The sequence below is a fragment of the Chiroxiphia lanceolata genome, chromosome 3 (genome assembly GCF_009829145.1).
Source record: "Chiroxiphia lanceolata isolate bChiLan1 chromosome 3, bChiLan1.pri, whole genome shotgun sequence".
In the NCBI taxonomy this organism is placed as follows: Eukaryota; Metazoa; Chordata; class Aves; order Passeriformes; family Pipridae; genus Chiroxiphia; species Chiroxiphia lanceolata.
The window spans coordinates 102,692,084-102,710,124 of NC_045639.1; the positions used below are offsets into that span (position 1 = coordinate 102,692,084).

Sequence of the window (18,041 nt, forward strand, 5' to 3'; positions counted from 1 at the left end):
CTTGAGTTACTAGCTAGAAGCCTGCAGTATTATCGGTCTAGGCTGCCTCTTACTGTGAACACACACACTGCTTAATCCAATTTACAGTGTGTTCTGGTTCTGACCACTAGCTACTTTTATATTATAATAATCTAACATTGCATCATCATGTAATTTCAGATGTGTTATTACTTTTGCTGACCCTGGCTGATTTTCGTGTATACAATTTGTATATCCTGCACTTGGACCACAAAGAAAAGTTAGATATATCACTGTGGTAGATACACTTAAATCAGAAATAAAAACTTCAGAGCGTCCTCAGAGCTTGAAAAATACATCATCAGTTTTCCTTGGTCCCTGTGGATCAGGTCTATAATCACTGCAAAACAGTAGTGATACATTATGTACCTGCATCCAGCTGTGGAGGGACACTTGGGAATCTGTAAGAAGAATGAGACAGGACAAGTAAAATCTTGTGAATCTGTACTGCTAACTGGGAGACTGAGCACATCCACACTTGACATGGAGCTGGGGCTTGCTACAGGGTACTTTGGAGCTCTGCTCACACATATCAGGTGCTTTTCTGAGCAAGCCACAGTCACTCTTTTTACTGAGCACCTGGGTTTCATTTCTGTGCAAACCAAAGCACTGGAAGCTATTGCATATCCACGGCTCTCCTTTCTGTGGACTGGGGATTGAGACAGGGTGTACCTGGGCTTGGGAAATTGGGAGCGCTCATTGGATGCTGCCTACATGTCCAGTCCTCTTGAACAGGTTCAGGGCTTCAGTAAGAAAACAAGAGAAGCACCCCACCTCCCTTCTTCCCCTTAAGAATGACACACAATGAAGAATACTATTCTCATTGATAAGAGAATATAGTTTTGATTGATGATATTACTGAGTGCCTTAGCTAATATTCTGTGATAAATTTTGTAACAGCAGTAAGGTCTTGATAACTTAAAGTGATGTAACCTTACTGGACTACTTGCTTAGTAAATCTTTACTAAGAAAAATAGAGAGACAACATCAGTTCTGATTGTGAAATGATGCCTTGCAAAGACTATCCAAGTACAGTTCGATGAGATTCTGTGTTGTGGTAGATACAGTAGGTAGGAAAAAGTCCTGAGTTAACAATATTTTGTAAAAAATAGCTTTTTCACTTCACCCTTTAATACTTCACTATTTCACTCACCATTTATTTCAGGTTCCCCAGATTACACAGTGCGGTGATAAGGACTTTTGTCCTCATCCAACACTACTCTGCAGCTATGATGGCAGTGTGTGGTCTTTCTCAGATGAAGAATTACACTTCAGTTGAAACTCTGGAAATCACCCAAAATCTAATAAACTCTTCAAGACAATGTCCTAGTGGCCATGGCCTCATGGTGGTGTTGAGAATTCCATGTACTCCGCTGGCTGCAGTGGCATATGAACGTCTGCATAATGTAAGGGAAAGACTAGCCCTTGAAGATAATTTTGAAATAATCTTGGGAAATCCTAATTCTGGAATCACAATAGGGAAGCACTTTGTGGAACAACTAAAGGTAAATTGCAGAATGGCACATACTGGGAAACTTTTTTAGATCGGTAGGTGGGGAGACTTTGCTGGCGAGAGTTATGGTCATGAACTGAAGTGCAAGTCTTGTAGCAAAAATAAAAACTACTATAAGGAGCATGGCTTTTATCTTTTAGACATACCTCTCCTGTCCTGCCTGTGGTTAATACTCAGTGGAGTATCAACTAATATGGCTAGAACTTGACTTCCAACAGCAACCCTTGGAAGCAGTTGAACTGCTTTTATCTAAAGGGACTATGAGAAATACATTAAAAAAACAAATAAAATGTTCACTTTCAGCTGAATTTTCTCACAAAAACATCATAGTGCAAAAAAGCATTCTAATTAGTGACCAGTTGAGAGTTAGATTATTCTTGTCACCAGCAGGTGGCAAGAAGGCACCAATGTGCTTACTGATCAGCGATGGTATTTATGTGTTCTAGAGCACCCCAGTGTTCACAGCTCTGGACTTTGTGCTTTCTGGACCATGTTTTGTTTTATGGATTAATTTATATTCTTTAGCTCCAGATTCATGAGTCATCTGTTTAACAAAAGCCTCCTTTGTTTTTCATAAAATTACCATCATCTGATTTTCAAAGAAAAAATGTATTTACATTTTAGGATCTTGTAATGTATATATATGTATGTGGCACACTGTTTACTCTGATTCAGTACATGTTAGATGAAGTCATTTAGTATTGAGGACCTAATACTAATCTCATTCTGCTATAAATTAGGCATAATTTACTACTCTGAAAAATCAGTAGTAGTTCTGATTTGCCTCCTGATTATCTTCTCGGACGTGCCTGATAGTGGAACATGTACAATTGTCAGAGGCTGAGCTGTTGTACTGTTGATCCTACTGTAGATCAGTCCTATGGCAAAAAGGACTGACCGGTGTCAGTAAAGCAATGTAGCTCAGTGCTAAATAGTCAAACAATAGATTAGTTATCAAACTTCTCATGAAGTTATCAGGAAAACCGATAGCTTTAGGGGAGAGTGAGAGACTCCAGAAGGTTGCAAGTGGGAACAGTGTGTGTGGGGGGTATGTTGAACACTTCTAGCTTTCTCCTATTCCTCTAATGTGAAAAAGTCTTGTTCCTAGCTCATTTTCTTCCTTGGACTCAAGTATCCATACATGATTTGCCACAACAAGCAACCCTCTTTTCTCTCACCCGAACCTCCTGCTCAGCTTTACTCTCCATTGTACCCCATCTGTCCTATGCTCTGGCCTTGGTGCTACGCAGCTGGGAAGCTGAGAGGCTTTTCAGACTGGAACATACTGCCCCAATATCCTCAAACTTAGAGCAGGCAGATTGCTACCTGCCGTGTTCTTGAAAGTGTGAGATCTATCTGTGTTCTAATCGTGGATGATAAAAGTATGTATTTTTCTCTTTTTATTTGGGCTATACAGATATAGCTAGCAGTGTTTCTCTACCTCATACAGGTCTGGCAGAAAATTGAAGATGTAGATTGGAGGCCACAGACCTATTTGGAATTGGAAGGTTTGCCTTGTATATTGATATTTAGTGGCATGGATCCACAAGGGGAGTCTTTGCCACGGTAAGAAGATCCACTGTTTTCTCAGCGGTAGTTTTTTATCCATTGCTTACCAAATGGCTAAACATTAACTGTGTAATTACTTGTGTGAGAAGAAAACAGATTTCAGTGTCAAGGTGTTCCTTTTCCATTTTTTGGCAGTTTTTATATCATAAATACAAACCACATATTATTGATAATAATCTTCTGTTTATAGCAAGATATGAGTAGCTTTGAAAATCTTATGAGAGTTGTTTCAGTTTAGAGGACAGAATTGGTATGTTAAAAGCAGAAGTATAGCTGCTGTAGGCACCTTAGGGTAGCTGAGAAATCTGCGTGATGTTGGCATTTGTGCTCCAGGATGTGTGGCGGTAACAGTGCCTTCTGGAATGGCAGCAGGAAGTTAGACAGGATGCCTGGAACACTGAATGCTTTTGTATGTTCAACTGAACCGCATTCTGTGTGTTAGGTTTAGAATCCAAATGATTATTCTTTTTCCTATACTGATGCTAATGTTGAGTGCACTAGATTAAGCTGCATAACAGGATTAAGAAAAAGTGTATGCACCACAATGGTAAACTTAGGACGCAGTATTTTGTGCTTAATATCTCATCTGTAGTTGAAGCAGATAATGAAAAAATTCCCCTTTGGTTGTGTTTGTAAAAGAAATAAGGGGGTAGATTACAGTGAGCTTTCATACCAGCACCTCTTGTTTCTCTCCAGATCACTGAGATACTGTGACCTACGTTTAATAAATTCATCTTCTTTGGTAAGGACAACCTTGGAGCAAGAACTTGGTTTGGCAGCGTACTTTGTGAGCTCAGAAATTCACACGGAGAAAGCAGTTGTGAACGATGTGTTAGAAAGTGACCCAGAGAAACTAAGCAGCACTGATAATGAAGATGAAGAAATAGCAACAGAAGGTATTATTATTAGTGATAATAAAAGAAGCTGTAAAATGATTGAGCTGTATTAGAAAAAGCAGAATTGTATGGGTGAGGGTTTCTGGAATTAGTCTTACTGAGGGAGCTCTGCTCCTTAATTTTGTTTCATCTCATTGAATCTGTGTTTTCTAGCATGTCATGCCCCGGAATGCTGCTGCTGAACTTCTTCCAGTTCTACTGCTGCATCTGTTCTCTCTCTCTCTGTTTCCTGGCTCCCTTCTCTTTCCTCCCTGTGTCCCTCCTTTACCTGTATGTTCTGGCAGCCACAAAGAGGGGCTCGTGTGGATACATCTAGTGACATCCAGTGTTCAGAGTACCTTCTGCACTTGCCCTCACCAGCAGGAAAGGGTGTGATTTGCCATCTGAGAAGCAGTGATCCCCTCCTCACCCTCACAGCAGTGGCAACTCTGCCTAAACGTTCCTTACTGATGCTACCAAACCTGTGCTTACATACTGTCAGTAATGAAGATTCCTTCCAGGGGAACTGTATATAGTACAGCTGAGTAGTTTCTGGCTTGTAAAGTATTAATAGTATGGATATATATCTGAACATAGTAACTTCTAAGTTCTTGAAAACGTCCATGAATTCAAATTGACAGTGTGGAGTTGGAGAATTTATCGTTTCTTAAGAGAGCAATTAAGAACATATAGATGTATAAACAAACAGTAATTTATCCAGGGTTGGGGTTTTTTGACTGATAATTGATGGCCATTAGGAGTTGTCATTATGTTCTTTACACTTTTCTTCACTGTCTATTGTGCCTGTAACTGTGGAAAACAAAGGATTTTTATCCCTGTAGGTTATGTAAATCTCAAACAACTTGCCTTTATTTTCTTTCCTATACTATGAAGGCGAAGAGAGCCGATAACTGTTCACCTGTGAAGTTCTTACTCATTGATAATAAGGATAGCAGAACAAGCCAAACAAAAATATTTTCTTTAATCAAATATGTACTCTTCATAGAGGAATGAAGCACCAGCAGTCATACTCAAGACTGTCTACAGTAGATGCCTACTTTAGATGTGATGAGTACTTCTTGTGATGAATACTTCTGTCCATTTTGAAGTATGCTATCCAGTTGAAGTATGCTGAGATTGTATGTGATCTGAGTCAAATGGGCACTAAAGTTTTTAGTTGCCTAAACTGTAAGGTTGCTCTCCTACTCCATGAAGTATAGTATAATCATCTAGATCCCAATTCAAAACCTGTGAGATAGATTTACAGTGCAAGTTTTCTTCTGGCAGTGCTTATGTCTGCTTATCACAGTAAAACTGTACAGAAACAAGCATTTTAACATAGAAGTTTTAGCTGGGAACCTCAAGTGAATAGCCTTGATGGCCATCTAAATATGGATTTTCATCACCAAAAGCTGAGATATAATCTGACCATAAAGCTATATGGGGTAGGAGGCAATTTCATAACACACTGACAAAATAGGGCTTGTCTGTTGGTCTCCCTGACACTGGATTAGTGAGGAAAGTCAGACATGGGTAGGAAGAGAAATCATGGTTGATATATCATGGTTGAGACAGGCCTAGAAATTGCCAGCTCCTTGCTGCAGCATTGATTTTTGTGAAGCTATTGCAGCTCAGCATAGGTAAATGATATCATAGGCTGATACAATATTGCATGGTAGGAACAGATACTCTCCATACTGAAAACAGTATCAGGATGAGGACAAACCCTACACAAACCCTTTTGTAGTCTTCCTTACTTTGACAACGTACCTGTGACTTCTTACAGGCTTACTTTATGTTTTTTCCCTTACTACCATTCATGAAACAGGTTCTACTTCAGAAAAGAGAAGTCCTATGAAAAGAGAAAGATCATGTTCTCACGACTCTGCATCTTCATCTCTCTCTTCAAAAGCTTCCAGTAAGACCATAAGATCATCTCTGTTAATTTAAATTTAGGACATAAAAGAGACCTGTTATTCAGTTTATTAGATAAATAAAAGGGATAATTCACTAAGGTTTTGATAAGACCTATTTTAATCAGATCACTTAAGAGAACTAAAAAAACTAAGGACCAGACTTCTAAAATATAAGAAATAGGATGTTTTCTTTTTTGAAAAATAATCATATGATGGTGTACCTAAATCAGGCACTTCTTTAATATGTGACAGTGTGGTGTAAATCCTCAGTTACTACTGTGATAGCTGGATGTGTTCACTGAAGCTATGACAGTTTATGAAGAGGAAACATACTTCACATTTAAATTTTTTTTTTTAATCTGAGTGACAATAAGCATGCTTCTTCTCACTGGTATTTTTACCTCTTTGTTTTTGCTGTAGAATGTTCACTTATTAATTTTGCACTGTTTAAAAGCTCTTTTGGAGATGGATTATTTTTTGTACCATCAATTTCTTTTTAATCTGCAAACTGATGTAGAAAGCATGAGGCAATGTTGAGAACTACTACAGTTCTTTTGTCTGATGACCTCATTTCCTTACTTTTGATGGAGATAATATTAATTGAATTATTTGTTAAATAAAAGTGGGCAATATAAATTGTACCATAACTTCCTAGAAGTGGCAATGTTATACAGCTTTTTAAAACGTGAGGTTTTGTCAGTGACAGTAAATTCTTTTTGATCTCATTGTAGCTTTCAACATGGTGACGTGCATATTTGGCCCTCGATTTCTTTTCTACAGGCACAGTGGTGTTACAAAAGGAAGCTCCATCACTTTCATTTTTTAAATGTTAAAGTTGGGCTACTCATAATTTCCACAATGTCCATGTAGTCTGCCTGTGGCTCTGTGGCCTCAGATTGCCTGTGACTAAAGAAATCTTTTTTCATTTTTTTTTTCCTATGCTCTTGGATGCTGGTATTCTGGGGGATGTCACAGCGATGTTACTTGCAACCATTTATAGTGCTGGCGATACTTTCGTATTTATTGCTAATGTCCTTTACTGACTACTTTAGATTAATATGCAGCTAGAGTGTATCTTTTGCTTGAGATCAAGAGAAACTACAGACTTTTGTTAGCTCAAAATGTGGGGCTTTTTGAGAAACAAGACTCTTGTTTTCACCATAAGAGGAAAGGTGGTTTTATCTATGTTCAACTTTAGACCGATATTTCTAATACCTTGTGTAGACTGATTCCACAACCAGTTCTCAATCTACTCTCAAGACTGTGAAGTATCTGCATGTCCTCAGCATTAAAGATGCACAGAACCACTTTGAACATGTTAAACTTTCAAGTCTTTGTAAAAATATACCACTTTTGGAAAATCAGCACTTATCTGTGGGCTGTATCTACATCACATATTCATGGCCAACATCCGTGACTTCAGTATGTTCTCTCAGCTGACCAAAAGCTGTATGAATGCAGTAATGCATTATGTCATACCAGGGACTTGAGAGCTGCCAGGTTTTATTAGATCAAAGTGCTGCAGTGACATAGAGATGAGTGTCAGAGCAGAGCTGACTGTTTTCAGATGTCTGTGTAGACATTTCTGTAGTCTAATGGGGTAATAGCCTGGGAATACTTAATTTCTTCAATTCATTTAAACAGTGGTTTCCGTAATTTTGTATTTGTCTTGAGTGATGAAACTACCTGGTGAGCACCTTAGGCAGGGAATGTATGAGGGAAACAGAGGCCAGGACAATCACTAGCATCTTTCCTATGCACTTTAAAAGCCACTTTCTGCATTGAGATGAATACTCCAAACTAGTCCCATTATGTCTTCCTGTAAGAGAAAGGTAAAAGCAAGAAGAGGAACAGGATTGCAATGTTTGAGGGATGCTCTTATCTAGATTCTTTGTTGTGTTTTGTTTAATTGTGGTGTTGACTAGGAGAGATAGTTGCACTGTGTTGAAATATAAATTTTCTTTTAGTCACAGCATTCTGCACTGAGTCATCTCCTCCTCAAGTCCTAAGCAACAGCACCGAAGAAACTACAAATAACTATGAAAGGCAGAAGCAGAAAGTAGACAAGGGGGCACAAACAACAATCAGCAAACACTTGCCACCGGTAACTGAACAGCTGGATATGAAACAAAACATAAAAAGTGCCCAAGTCTCCATCACCTCATCATCCTCCTCACCTTTCTCCTCCTCTTCTTCCTCCTCTGCACCTACTCATAACTCCTTCATCCTACAGACCTCTCAATGCTCCATGACCAAAGCATCAAAACAGCCTCCCATAGTTTTCCTGCCCAAACTGGTTTATGACATTATTACATCTACAGACAGCAGTGGCCTTCCCAAATCCTCTTCCCTCTTGCCTTACCATTCCGTTATGTGGGCAAGTTCTTTCCGTCCTCTTATGAGTAAGATGATGACTTGCACAGAGCAGTCTCTGTACTACCGCCAATGGACGGTTCCCAAGCCAATCCATATGGACTACAACAACAGAAATGAGGGCAGAATGGACACCTTTCACCCAAGGAGGCTGCTGCTGAGTGGACCACCACAGGTGTGTAGAAAGAACAAGGTATTATCATTGATTTATTTGGTTTAATTTTATCATAATCTCAGAAAAAAGTTATTATTACTCATACTTGAAGGAGCATTTTTGGTAGAGAGCAAATTGCTTACATTGTATTTCCTAATCAGTTCTAATTAAATAATCTTCCTTTCTTTACTGTTAGCCTGAGCTCAAAGGCAGAGAAGCTGTAGCAATGTTAATTTTCAGTCAGTCTCTATTATAATGTTTTAAAAGACAGTTTGCTCAAGAGATAGATTTCGTGTATAATTTCAGTTTGTTAAAGTTGAATATGCATTTACATTTTAAATAAAGATCAAAGATCTTCACAAAACCACTTTCTTATGATCGATCTGAAGACAGCTGGGAGTTTGTAATTAAGTTATTTTCTCTGCTTCCTTTGCACAGGAAAGAGAAATAGAAGCTATTGTAAGTAATAAATGCAAGAAGGCCAGTTCAACATTAGCAGAGCCATATTTACAAGATGAGTAGCTGACCCAGGAGTCTTTAAATTATTTTGAAAAGATACATGGAAATGGGTCTAGTTCTAAGTTCATTCTCTTCTAAATTCTTTAAGAATGTTCAGCACTAATCTCTGAGCAAAGTATCTCCTAGTTAAGTGCACATGTTACATGTTAAAGGTAATATTGTGTCTCTCATGTTTTACTGAAGCATGAAGCATTAAGATAGGAAGAGGCACCTGGTCTCCTGAGAGCAGATGTGTTTCCTGTTAACCTCAGAAGACAAACGGGATAAATGCAAACCAAGACAAAGACTCATGTTTCCAGTTATTGTAACATCAACCCAAGAATTAATCTAAAGATAGTTAGTGATTTAACTTGCCACATGATCCACTCTTATAGTAAACTGCATATTACTGTTTCTTAAATGATTGTATTCCGTTGTATACCTAAATTGATGGTGCAGCAGAGTAGAAAGAGCATAAATGAGCTTTTCATATTGGGAATTCCTCCAGATGTTACTGTCATTCATAAAGGATTCCAGAAAATATTCTGTTGATCAGTCTTTCACTGTTCATTCCTTTGATCTAAATAGTTCATGTTTACCAAAGATTGAGGTATTATGTGATCAATAAACTGAATTTCATACTCAGCTGTAGCATAAAAATGAATACATTCTGGAGAGAGAAGTTCATTTTCATCTCAAAAAAACTTCCACAGGCTGTGATAACTTCTGTTAAAATTTTATATGCATACACATCAAACTGCATAAAGATACTATTCCCAAAGCCACCCTAAATGTCCATATTAGCTAATAAGTCATTCAGAGACTTATGAGACCACACTACACACCTGTGAAAAGGTTTTGATGTTTCACACACTGAGTTCTTGCAATTTAACTAATTATAATTGAACAAGTGCCTTGTTTATTCACCATCTCCCTTCCAGGGTGTGATATTCACCACTTTTCACTAGCAAATCCATTTTTTTTCCCAAGTATGGAATAGGACTCCTGTTGACCCTCTGTACAGTAGTGAATTTCAGCCTTGATAACAGTTCTTTTACTTGAAACTCCATCTCTTTTTCATCTGTCTCCACAATGCAGGTTATTTCCTAGTGTTGCATTGGGTCCTACAGTTGGACAGTTCTTCATATGTTTATTCACTTTATATTCCTTAGTTCTTTCTGAAGAAGATACCTGTTTCACAGAGAACAAATTCATACACATGAAAATAGGAGTATCATGTCTTCTTCCTAAATATAGAAATGTAGGGGTATATATTAACTTAATGGATTTTTCCATTTATTATTCCATGGAAATTTCTAATTTATTTCCATTTTCATGGAAAAAAACCAAAAACTTTTCTGCCTTTACTATTTTAAAGTACTAAAAACTCCCATAAACCAACCAAAGAGCTGTAAAATTATGTGTATTTTTTGTTGGTTTAAGGTATACAATACTGTGTTTCTTCTAGGGAATACTTGCAATAAAATATGCAGGAATTAGAATTACCCTTCTCTTTTGGGGAAGAAATAAGTTTCCTTCCTGAAATAGGTTTTACTCATTACTTTTGATAATATTAACATTTTACGTGGACTTAACATGTAGTGCATGAAGAAGTGTAGGCAAAAATGAAAACAACTATTAGACAGCACCTGAGTGTTAGTAACATCTCAGCCAAAGTATAGGATTGCCATATTGTCACATCTATGGCTTGATGTCTAGTCCCCAGTGCACCCAAGCAAATGCCTATGTGGATCCTAAATTCACTAAAATATCTTTCTTAGAACATTCATCTTAAATTTCCCCAAACTGCAAATTCAGGTTTTGTACCTTTGTTTTTTAACTGAATGTTACAACTTAGAACTAGCATTTTCCTCAAGCATGGAAGCTGCTGGTGAGCTCAGCTCAGTCCTGTGGCACCACATCCAGGGAATGAATAAGCGTGTCTTAAGACACTTCCTGAAGAAGAAAACTGCTGCCCATATTATTTGGTTTTACTCTACTTTTATTAAAATCTTACTACAGTAGGCTGAATATACCATTCAGCTTATGTAAGGAAAATATTAGGGGAATATTTATTATCAGCTGTGTTTTAGAAGAATGTAGCATGTGGAAACAAGGAGAAGAGCCATCACCATTTGACCAGCTGTCTGTGGATCATCAGCGTGTTTTCTGCGAATCACCGCGGATTCACAGACCACAGTTTGAAAACCACTGCCATGAACTGTCTCACCTGGAAATTAAAATAGAGAAGCCTTACAGAATTATTTCCCCTTTTCGCTGTATTTCTCTGAATGTGAAGACTGAAATCAGGTGATGCTTTATACCAACATGTAAGAATAGTAAAGTACTTCTACTGGTCCTGGTATCCAGTGTATGTAACGAGTTAAAAAAAAGAAAACTCATTGCTATTGGACCTGCTACAAGAGCACTTTTGGGTGTCACTTCCATGACTGTGTATGGAGGCATACATATAATTTATCTGATGGACTATTTCTCTCTCAGGTTCTTAGACAGTTTCTTTTCACCTTATCCTTGATATCTATGGCAAGCAGAGATCAGTGGTCAAAATCTCTGGAGAGCTTTCCCTTCCTTTTTGATAGAAAAACTAGACCTTCATACCTCTTGAATTTTCTGCAGGAAGAATTTGAATTCATATTCCTTCCTCTTGCTACATCTGCACTACTCTCTTCATGAACGAAGAGCTTCAGGGTAAGCATATTCTTAGTATTTTATGGGCCAAATCATCCCTGGCAGTAAGGATGAAAATAGAAAGAAAAAACCTAAATCTTTGCAGGCCCCAAATTCCTTAATTATCATCAGTTTTCTGGGATTTTCTTCTTCCAAGCCTGATTCATTAGACTTCTGTCTTCCAAGTTCAGGTAGATAGAAACAAGTTAGATGAATGCTTCTATTGTTTGGGAATATTCGCCCCCAAGTGCCTTTTCTTATAAAGCACTGAAGACTGCCGTATATTTGAGGAACCTTTTTCTGGGAAGTAGAGCTGTCTGTTGTAGCAGTACCCCTCATGTACATTTTGTTTCAGAAGTTGTAAAAATGCAGCCCGGTTCTAGGTTCCTTCAGTCTTCAATCTGTTTGCAGCTTTGTTGTCTAGATCAACAGGATATGGGGAAAACCACCTTGCCCAGAGTGCATCCTTACCAGTTACTGTCATTGTTAATATATCATGCGTTTTTTAGCCTAGAGTCACTAATTAGGATCAGCACAACATTGTACCTAAAGCCATGTAAAGCTGCACCCCAATCAGGTATCCAATTTAAAATTTCATTTCAGATCCTCTGTTTGTTGCAGTTGGGAGATGGAGGATGGGCAAAGGGGCTTTATGCTTCAGAAGTGTGCATATCCTGCTTATAGGATCTTTTTGCAGCTGCTTACAAAGCATAAACTCTCAAAAAAGAGGTAGTGACAAATCATAGAATCATGGAATCATAGAATCAACCGGGTTGGAAAAAGCCTCCAAGATCATCAAGTCCAACCCTTGATCCAACACTGCCGTGGTTACCAGACCATGGCACCAAGTGCCACATCCAATCTCGTCTTAAAAACCTCCAGGGACGGAGAATCCACCACCTCCGTGGGCAGCCCATTCCAATGTCTGATTACTCTCTCTGTAAAAAATTTCTTCCTAATATTCAACCTAAACCTCCCCTGGCACAGCTTAAGACCATGCCCTCTTGTCTTAAAAGATTGGGCAGGGGCTCTTTGGAGAGATGTGGAAGTTGTGTTTATTAACAGCTATTCAGTATTTTCAAACAAAGAAAGACTCTGTACTATTCCATTTTACCTAGAGATGATACACATAGTAAACAGTGCAATTAATTTCAAAGGTGCATTTAGCTATCTGGGCACGCTACAAATTCATTTGTTCAAAGTTCTTCTCTTCTGGAGTAACCACTGATTGTAAATGAGAAGGCATTTTTTTTCACTTTCTTGTTGGAAATCTTCTCAAAATGACCTGGAAAAGGTGTTCTCTCTTTCACCAATTCATCTCTTCAGCAACAAATGCAAGCAGATGTGGAAGTGAATGGAATTCAAATAGGAATGTGGCACGTGCTCAGCCTGATTTCTCTCCTGGCAGAGAAACATTCTGAAAACATGGAGAGATTCCTGAAAGTTTCCAGCAGCTTTTTACATACAGTGTTGCTAATATCTAACAGTTCACAAAGCTCACAGTACTGAATTGGAAACTTTTAATGTGGCAGATAATGAGAGTGGGTAAGATATGATGCATGCAAGTGCATATGTTTTATTTAGTTTAGTGGTTAGGGACTAGCAATTGTCATCCTGTGGTTTCCAGCATTTTTAACTCATGACCCTGTAGTTTTGCGTATACTTAAGTCAGTTGACTGCTGCCTTTCATCCAAGCACCATGTAGCAGTAGCCTGGTCACTCCCACATACATCTTTGAAAACCACTGGTGAAGACTGGACCCCCAGGAAAAGAAAAATACATGATTTTGATAGAATAAAATTTTAATGGATATCAAAAAGAAAAAGTAAGGTTTTCAACCTGTTACTCTGTTTACAATTCTAAGTATATACTTCAAAAGATTGGGAATTAATTTTTACATAGATACCTGATATCGAGGGAACGGGTTGTATGTTTTTGACAGATGATCTTTCATTTGTTTGAAATCAGGGAACTGTTACTTTGTCAGACCACCCTTTGTTTAATGATATGACAATCAGAGGCGCTTTAAAAGAGTATGTTCAGAAGGGAATATAAAGGTAATCTCAGACATGAGAGAAAACAAATGGCAGTATTTTCTTTCTTTGCCTCAGGTATAAAGATAAGATGGTTTTGTTTTAGCTCACCAACCAGTAGCCATTTCAGCCAAGTTTAGAACTTTGTTCCAGGCTCAGAAGAAAAACTCTTATTAGCCTCAATGGCTTTTACATAAAAACTCAAATTGTGAGTTAGAAACATCTGATCCGTGGGCTGACTATAGTCCATACTATTATTTCCTCTATTCAAAGTCCCCTTTTTTTTCTGTGTTACTCCTGGATAACAGAGTGTGCTGACATTTGACCCTTAACAGGGATAATGGTACCCTTATCCACCCTTTGCAAGCAACTGTTTTAAATGGTTTGTTAAGAACAAGAGATAATGAACAAAACAAATGTTTGATCTCTTTCTTTGAATTTAACCCCCCCCGTTTCTCAAATGTTGAGAGAAGATGAAAATTTTGCTTGACATAGATAGAGAATGGTAACTTTAATACTTTATTTAGTAACGTAACAGCCTGTGCTTCTGACATGTCCTGACAGTAATGGAAGTGAAGCTGGGCTTTCAATTCAATAGTAATATAGATTTAATCCAAAATCCGATACCACTTTGTGAAATTAGACAGTTGCAGCAGAATGTGTTGTAACTGATCTACGTTACCCTCCCCTGTACAGGTGACACACATACACACATACAGTCATGGTTTGTAAAGCTGTCTGCTTAGATATGGCCTTACTTACTTGATGTTATCATCAGCAAACTACGTGTGAAAGACACAGAACAATCTATTGAGTAAATAATTGGCTGTGGCTTATAGCTTCCAGCAATATTCTTTAGTGTAATGATGAGAAAATTTATGTAGTTTGTTGGTGGGGTAAAAAAGAAAGAAGAAAGTTATAATCTCAAGATAATTTTTAAATGGACTTTTAAAAGGTAATTTTAAAAGAGTGGAAGGGAAATAATGTATTTTCAGCACAGGAGGTGGAACAACACAGTTTGCACATACCATGTCCTTCAGGAGTGGAAGTGGCCTGCACAAGCTCTCCCAGAGATCCATGTCCCACTTTGCTCCTCAGGATAGTGTATTTCAGCAGCAGTCAGTGCACTGGTAAATCATATGAAAATGAAAAGGTTGAGGTAATTCTTTAATTATCTTGTAATTTGAGGAGCTTTTATTCAACATTTTAAGAGCTTGAATGGATTTTTTAAATGTTCATTGGCTATGTAGAAACTGTAACATCAGGAGAGAAAGTTATTGTCTGTGGGCCTGTAATTAGACCTGTTATATACAATGCATTTTCCAAACTAGGCTCCTGCATAGGGAGAACAAAACTGTCCAACAGTAAGCATTTAATGTATGCCAATGAATATAGAAATACAAGGGTCTGCAACTGCTGAATAGTAATATTCAGTTTCACTGCAGCTGCCATTTCCAGATATGTGGAAAAGTAACCTGTAGAAAAATGAAAGTTTACTTTTGTATTTTCTAATTTATTTATTTACAGATAGGGAAAACAGGTGCCTATCTGCAGTTCCTCAGTATTTTGTCCCGAATGCTGATCAGACTGACAGAAGTGGATGTTTATGATGAAGAAGAAATCAATATCAGTAAGTTCCTGATATAAAAATATTCTGTAGACAATAGAACATTGTTACGCTAAATTGAAAAGTAGTTGTCTGTATATTCTATGCCCTTCAGCTTTGCAATTACTTTACATTATTGAATTATTGTAAGAAAAATTTTCTGTGATCTTCTACTGATTCTTAAGAATATTTTATTATTTTACTAATCATTTAGAGTTTAGTCTTCCTCTCAGTAATATTAAATGATATCCAGCCACTGAGATACAATTGAAATGAACTTTTGTAGTAAAGTATATAAAAAGAATCAGTGAAATTCTGGCAGATTTATACCATGAGGAGTAATGCTATAGATTTTAAGTATGTAAGACTACATGAGGGAATAAAGTTTCTGCTCTTTAATAGCTAATTTTAGTCCAAACTTCCTTTATTTGCAGTGTAGTACTCCCCTGTGTTTCCAGATGTATTTCTGTAACTAAGGGCTGGATTACACAGAAAAATACAGGTGATATTTTATGGACTGTGTGTAATTGTGCACTAAATGTTTGCCCACAGTCAGCCGTGTAGAATCTTAAGTAGGTGTTACTAGCCTGTGATCTGCCTCCATCAGAAGGTGTTCTGTGATTTTACTGCAGATGTTCAGTGATTTTACTGTGGGAATGTGCCTCAGCTCTTGTCTCTGAGCTCTTCTTGGGGCAGTACCCAGGAGTCTTTCTCCACAGTGAGCTGCGAAAGAGAAAGAGGCAGCTATCCCCCGAGGTTTATGGGAAAACCTGTGGAAAAAGTGGACCACCTGCTAGTGGAGAGATTTGTGCAAGCAATGCTTTGTATTTTTGGTAGGATTTTAGAGAAAACTTGCAATCAGGACATGAAGATAAATTTTAAAAGGCAGAGTTGCATTGAGGTATGAGGTACATTTTTGCAAAGGTGCACCTCTTGGTGCATAATAGTATTGCTTCAGCAGAATAATGAAAGAAAAAATGAAGCAGGAATAATAGACAAAGCAAAACCATCTATAGCAATATAAAGAGCTTTAAAATTTTATGAATTCTTACTTTTCAATAATATGATAGACATAAAAGAAGAATCTGATCAATACTACCACCAGCCTGGAGATATGTGGCCAGATTTGGAGACATTTAAGAAGATGCCTTTTGACTACACTATCCATGATCCGAAATACGAAGATGCAAGTCTGATTTGTTCAAAGCTTCAGACTATAAACAACGAAGGTTAGAATTTTAAAAATCTAGATTGGTACACATATATGTATTTATTTGCTTTTAATATGAGAATCCTGTTAAACTTTCAAGCAGAGTTAAAATGTTAGAATTTCACTTGACTAAGTAATAGTGAATAAAGATTACAAGTTTGCCAGATGAAGTACCAGAGTATAAGCCTTATAAATGTTTTATGGAATATTATATGGGTAGTCTTTAATTTAAAAAGCTCTAATTCCATGTATATTTGTGTATTTGAATGGTTTTATATCGTAGCCTTGTCCTGCTTTGTAGCAATGAAGTGACTTATGTGAGAAAAGTTATTCACTTAAAAGTGTTTATAGGTTTATATTTTTAGGTTTTGGTCTAGTTTTGGAAAGCATGAGATGCATATGTCCAGATGTAGATTCCTGGAGTGAGTTAGTCCTCTGAATTATCCAGCTGGGCATACACAAGCCCATAGGACTAGGTAGGATGTATCCAAGTATGCTGAGGGAGATGCCAGCATTGTTGTGAGGCTATTGTCTATTATTTTGAAAAGGTAACGGCAATTGGTGGAGGTTCCTGATAGTTGGAAAAAGGAAAATGCCATGCCCTTCCTCCACAGGACAGGGGGAGGACTGAAGCAATTACAGCCTACTCAGCCTACCCTCAGTCCTCAAAACAATTATGGAACAAAATCTCCTGTAAGCCATGTCCAGACCTATGAAGGAGAGGAAAGTGACTGAGATCAGCTGGAATGGATTGGTAAACATGACTGCATTTTATGATGAGGTGACTGGCACTATGGACAGCAGTGGCTTTATCTTGACTTCAGCAAGGCTTTTGTCACTGTCTTCTATGATATCCATACAGGCAAAACTGGACGGAGGTGGTTTGGATAGGTGGATTTTAAAGTGAGTAGGAAATTAGCTGGACCACTGAATTTAAAATGTGAGGAGTGTCACCAATCTGACTGACAGCCGGATACTCGTGGCAATACTCAGAGACTGATAGGGAAACAAATGCTGTTTAAGATTGCCATTAATAACCTGGTCAGAGGGACAGAATGCAATGTCAGCAAGTTCATGGATGGTACCAAGTTGGGGCAGGAGTCAATATGCAGGAAGGCAACACTACTATTCAGAAAGACCTTGGCAGGCTGGAGAAGTGGAACCTTCAGGAATAAACCTCAGGAACAGGAACCTCATATAGTTCAACAAACATGCCCCTTGCTCTTGGGATAGAATAATTTTTTTCAGCTGCACAAGCTTAAGGCCAACTCTGTAGAGACCAGCTTTGATAAAGGTGATTTGATGGTCCTGATAGACAACAATTTGAACATGAGTCACCACTTTGCGATTGGGTTAATGGCTTAGTAATAATCTAGTAAGCAGGTCAAGGGGAGTGATTATTCTTCTGTGCATGGCACCTCTAAGACCACATCTGGGTATTCTGTCAAGTTTTTTGCTTGCCTGTAGGACAAAGACATTGACATACAGAAGTGAGGCTAGTGGATAGCCACCAAGATGTGAAGAAAGTTGCAGAAAATTGGATTGATTTGGTCTAGAGAAGTCTAACAGGGCCATCTGAATGCTGTCT

The 18,041-nt window shown here is 37.9% G+C and overlaps 1 protein-coding gene across 1 annotated transcript in view; it reads left to right on the forward strand.

Moving 5' to 3' along the window:
• The window catches only part of GREB1 (growth regulating estrogen receptor binding 1), a 69,299-nt gene that overhangs the window by 37,157 nt on the left and 14,101 nt on the right, over positions 1-18,041 (forward strand). The window contains 7 exon segments of the mRNA XM_032684319.1: positions 1,184-1,523; positions 2,982-3,097; positions 3,797-3,996; positions 5,804-5,893; positions 7,859-8,439; positions 15,165-15,267; positions 16,314-16,472. Coding sequence (XP_032540210.1) covers positions 1,184-1,523; positions 2,982-3,097; positions 3,797-3,996; positions 5,804-5,893; positions 7,859-8,439; positions 15,165-15,267; positions 16,314-16,472 — 1,589 coding nt within the window.